Source organism: Chanos chanos, chromosome 13 (genome assembly GCF_902362185.1).
Source record: "Chanos chanos chromosome 13, fChaCha1.1, whole genome shotgun sequence".
NCBI lineage: Eukaryota > Metazoa > Chordata > Actinopteri > Gonorynchiformes > Chanidae > Chanos > Chanos chanos.
In genome coordinates this window covers 217501-222500 of record NC_044507.1, presented here as the reverse complement: position 1 = coordinate 222500, position 5000 = coordinate 217501, and the positions used below count along the sequence as shown (strand labels likewise).

At 43.2% G+C, this 5000-nt stretch overlaps 1 protein-coding gene across 1 annotated transcript in view; it reads left to right on the top strand.

Annotated features, from left to right (window-relative positions):
- The window catches only part of ano2a (anoctamin 2a), a 54113-nt gene that overhangs the window by 12376 nt on the left and 36737 nt on the right, over positions 1-5000 (top strand). The window contains exons 5-11 of the mRNA XM_030790422.1: positions 598-746; positions 1591-1645; positions 3016-3067; positions 3331-3386; positions 3780-3827; positions 4339-4403; positions 4547-4681. Coding sequence (XP_030646282.1) covers positions 598-746; positions 1591-1645; positions 3016-3067; positions 3331-3386; positions 3780-3827; positions 4339-4403; positions 4547-4681 — 560 coding nt within the window. The remainder of the gene's footprint in view (positions 1-597; positions 747-1590; positions 1646-3015; positions 3068-3330; positions 3387-3779; positions 3828-4338; positions 4404-4546; positions 4682-5000) is intronic.

Below are 5000 nucleotides of genomic sequence, written 5' to 3'. Positions count from 1 at the left end.
GACATTGTCAGTAATGTACCAGAGACCATAGACATTGTCAGTAATGTACCAGAGACCACAGACATTGTCAGTAATGTACCAGAGACCACAGACATTGTCAGTAATGTACCAGAGACCACAGACATTGTCAGTAATGTACCAGAGACCATAGACATTGTCAGTAATGCACCAGAGACCATGGAGACTGGATAAAGCAGTAGCAGAAGTCAGTGTGTACCAGATGAATATGTAGAGGAGCCCGGACTAAGGATGAGGAGTCAGTCCTCTGGCTCACAGCAAATGCAGGTGCAGTTATAAGGCTGTAAGAACGAATGTGTTAATATATGTATGATGTGTCTGAAACTTCAGGGGCCCTTTCCAACCCCAGGAAGTTTGACACCACAAAAATCAACACTATCAGATTTGCTCACTGTAAAGAGTGTTTCAGTGGGATGTTTTTTTGAGAATAATTATAAATCAAGCATAAATATTATCTGTTGATTATTTTATATAGATATATTATTATGTGGAGAAGGATATTGTATAGACAGAGATTACTGGTCTTCAGGTGGAGAATGGACACGGGGTGACAGTGAATATTGTTCTGGTCTGTGGCAGAGCTATGAGCTGAAGCAGAAGACAGGTGTTGCCGGGGCGATAGGTTCATTCTGGGAAAAACTCAATCAGCCATTTCAGCCTGGAGTCCCCCCCACACACACACACACCAGAGTCCTCTCTCAGCCGTTCAGCAGGGACAAACTTCATCTGTGAGTACACACACACACACACATACACACACCAGAGTCCTCTCTCAGCCGTTCAGCAGGGACAAACTTCATCTGTGAGTACACACACACACACACACACACACACACATACACACACCAGAGTCCTCTCTCAGCCGTTCAGCAGGGACAAACTTCATGTGTGAGTACACACACACACACACACACATACGCGCGCACGCACACACACACACATACGCGCACACACACACACACACACACACACACACACATACGCACATACACACACACACATACGCGCACACACACACACACACATACATATATGGGCACACACACATACGCACACACACACACACACACACAGCAGAATCCTCTCTCAGCCATTCAACAGGGACAAACTTCATCTGTGAGTACACACACACACATATGCGCGCGCGCACACACACACACACACACACACACACATACGCCCACACACTCACACTTGTACTTCCATCTTTGTGAGGACACACATTTGCGTAATACATTCCCTAGTCCCTTACCCTAACCTCAACCATCACAACTAAATACCTAAACCCAATCCTTACCCTAAGCCTAACCTAAACCTAATTCTAACCTGAACCCTAAAACCAAGTCTTAACTCGCAAACAGCCCTTTGAAGAAATGAGAAATGAGGTCAAAATGTCCTCACTTTCCCAAAATGTCCTCACTCAGAAGGTCTAAATCAAACTAGTCCTTACAAGGATAGCTGTACAAGTACACACACACACACACAAACACACATATAAACTCACACACACAAACACAGACACTTATATGCACAACTGAGTCACACCCTGACACGTTGATATGCTTGTTTTAGGTTTGATATTAAGTCGAGGAGCAACCTGTTTGACAGTGCAACACGAGGCAGAATTGTGAGTGATTTTAACACCAGCATGTGTGCATCTGTTTATTCACAAATAACCACACATCACAGATGTAAGCCGTTGTGTCCTGCGCCTTAACATTTTGTGTATTTTCTTGCGTGTGTGTGTATTTTCTTGCGTGTGTGTGTCTGTGTGTGTATTTGTCTACGTGTGTGTGTATTTTCTTGCGTGTGTGTGTGTCTGTGTGTGTATTTGCTTGCGTGTGTGTGTCTGTGTGTGTATTTTCTTGCGTGTGTGTGTCTGTGTGTGTATTTGCTTGCGTGTGTGTGTCTGTGTGTGTATTTTCTTGCATGTCTGTGTCTGTGTGTGTATTTGCTTGCGTGTGTGTGTCTGTGTGTGTATTTTCTTGCGTGTGTGTGTCTGTGTGTGTATTTGCTTGCGTGTGTGTGTCTGTGTGTGTATTTGCTTGCGTGTGTGTGTATTTGCTTGCGTGTGTGTGTCTGTGTGTGTATTTTCTTGCGTGTGTGTGTCTGTGTGTGTATTTGCTTGCGTGTGTGTCTGTTTGTGTATTTTCTTGCATGTCTGTGTCTGTGTGTGTATTTGCTTGCGTGTGTGTGTCTGTGTGTGTATTTTCTTGCGTGTGTGTGTGTCTGTGTGTATTTGCTTGTGTGTGTGTGTCTGTGTGTGTATTTTCTTGCGTGTGTGTATCTGTGTGTGTATTTTCTTGCGTGTGTGTGTCTGTGTGTGTATTTGCTTGCGTGTGTGTGTCTGTGTGTGTATTTGCTTGCGTGTGTGTGTATTTGCTTGCGTGTGTGTGTCTGTGTGTGTATTTTCTTGCGTGTGTGTGTCTGTGTGTGTATTTGCTTGCGTGTGTGTGTCTGTGTGTGTATTTTCTTGCGTGTGTGTGTGTCTGTGTGTATTTGCTTGCTTGTGTGTGTCTGTGTGTGTATTTTCTTGCGTGTGTGTATCTGTGTGTGTATTTTCTTGCGTGTGTGTGTCTGTGTGTGTATTTTCTTGTGTGTGTGTGTCTGTGTGTGTATTTGCTTGCGTTTGTGTGTATTTGCTTGCGTGTGTGTGTCTGTGTGTGTATTTTCTTGCGTGTGTGTGTCTGTCTGTGTGTATTTTCTTGCGTGTGTGTGTCTGTCTGTGTGTATTTTCTTGCGTGTGTGTGTCTGTGTGTGTATTTGCTTGCATGTGTGTCTGTGTGTATTTTCTTGCATGTCTGTGTCTGTGTGTGTATTTGCTTGCGTGTGTGTGTCTGTGTGTGTATTTTCTTGCGTGTGTGTGTCTGTGTGTGTATTTGCTTGTGTGTGTGTGTCTGTGTGTGTATTTGCTTGTGTGTGTGTGTCTGTGTGTGTATTTGCTTGCGTGTGTGTGTCTGTGTGTGTATTTGCTTGTGTGTGTGTGTTTCCTTCCAGGTGTGTGAGATTCTCCGGCGTACGGCTTGCACACAGACATGCCAGACTATGGGTATGTTTCAGTGAGAGCTTAGCAATGCACAGACTCATTCAGACACAAAGCAAATAAAAAATTGCAATGAATAATTTTCTTACCCTGTGTTTATGCGCTGAAATTGTGAATTCTAAACTTAAACTCTGAATGATGTGATCCGTGGCTTGTGTATAACGTTCCCTCTTTAGTGAGAGTTAAAAACCTGAGGGACAATACTTCACTGATTGCATTAAGTTGTTCATTTCTGTTCGTTTTCATCCATGTTAATTTGTGGGTTCCAGGCATTGCGTCATTACTAGCAAAGGGAGTTTATGACTCTGCCTTCCCACTCCATGATGTAAGTTTGGAACACGGTCTATATGTATACTGTGTCTTCATGGTCTATATGTATACTGTGTCTTCATGGGCTATATGTGTTTTCATGGTCTATATAATGAGTAGTATATTTATTAATAAATCAGTGTAGTAACCTACTTTTTAGTTTCATAAATATTTGCTAGAGCTTTGATATTAATAAGTGATAAAAATAGGAAGAGACCACACAGAGCAGACATCTATAAATGTTGTGTAAATGCTATATAATTGCTGTAAAAATATTGTGTGAATATTGTGTATATATTAAATGATTTTGAAAGTTGTGCAGATTTTCTCTGAACTTAGTATTGTTTCACTGGCTAAGAAACATAATTTCGTTTTGTTTATGTTGTGTTTTGTGTTTGTTGTTTTTTAGGGTGACTTTAACAGCTCGGATAATAAAGAGCAGCGCAATGACCGACAGGTGATCCCAAATACTTCACTGTGATTGGTCAGATCTAGAGCACATGATGGAGAATAGGACAACCAGTGATTGATTAAAACTACTATAAGCAGATTATTCACACTAGTTACTAAGAAGGGTGTGTGAGTGTGTGTGTGTGTGAGTGTGTGTGTGTGTGCATGTGTGCGTGTGTGCGTGCCTGCATGTGAGTGTGTGTGTGTGTGTGCACGTGTGCGTGCGTGCGTGTGTGTGTCTCCATGTGTGAGTGTGTGTGTGAGGTTGTGCGCGTGCATACGTGTGTGCGTGTGTTTGTGTATGAACATGTATTTTAATTGGTCATAGTCACTGTGTTAGAAGTGACCAGAACATTCCCAAAACTCACCAGTCTTCCATGTCCAGTAGGAGGGTGATGTTTTGGACTGGATACTGTTAAAGAATGTTTCTTTTCACTGATCTACGTTTTCACTTATTTACTTATTTTTTATTTTGTTTTATTTATTTACTTATTATTAAAGTCATATCTCCTCTTCAGCTTTTACATGAAGAGTGGGCCAATTATGGAGTTTTCTTCAAATACCAGCCAGTGGATCTCATCAGGTACTGACAGTCTCCAGTATTGATCAATACACTCACATTAACACACTCTCCCAGTACTGAGTGTGTGTGAGTATGTGTGTGTGTGTGTGTGTGTGTGTGTGCACACTGACTGAATGTACTATGTGTGTCCTGTCTGTGTGTAGGAGATATTTCGGCGAACAGATAGGTCTGTACTTTGCCTGGTTGGGGGTTTACACTCAGCTCCTGATCCCTGCTTCTGTTCTGGGAGTGCTGGTCTTCCTGTATGGCTTCCTCACGGTGGACACCAACGTGCCTAGGTATACACACACACCTACGCGCACACACACACACACACACACACACACACACACACCTACGCGCACACACACACACACACACACACACACACACACACACCTACGCGCACACACACACACACACACACACACACACCTACGCGCACACACACACACACACACACACACACACACCTACGCGCACACACACACACACACACACACACACACACACCTACGCGCACACACACACACATACACACACCTACGCGCACACACACACACACACACTACACACACACACACACACACACACACTACACACACTACACACACACAC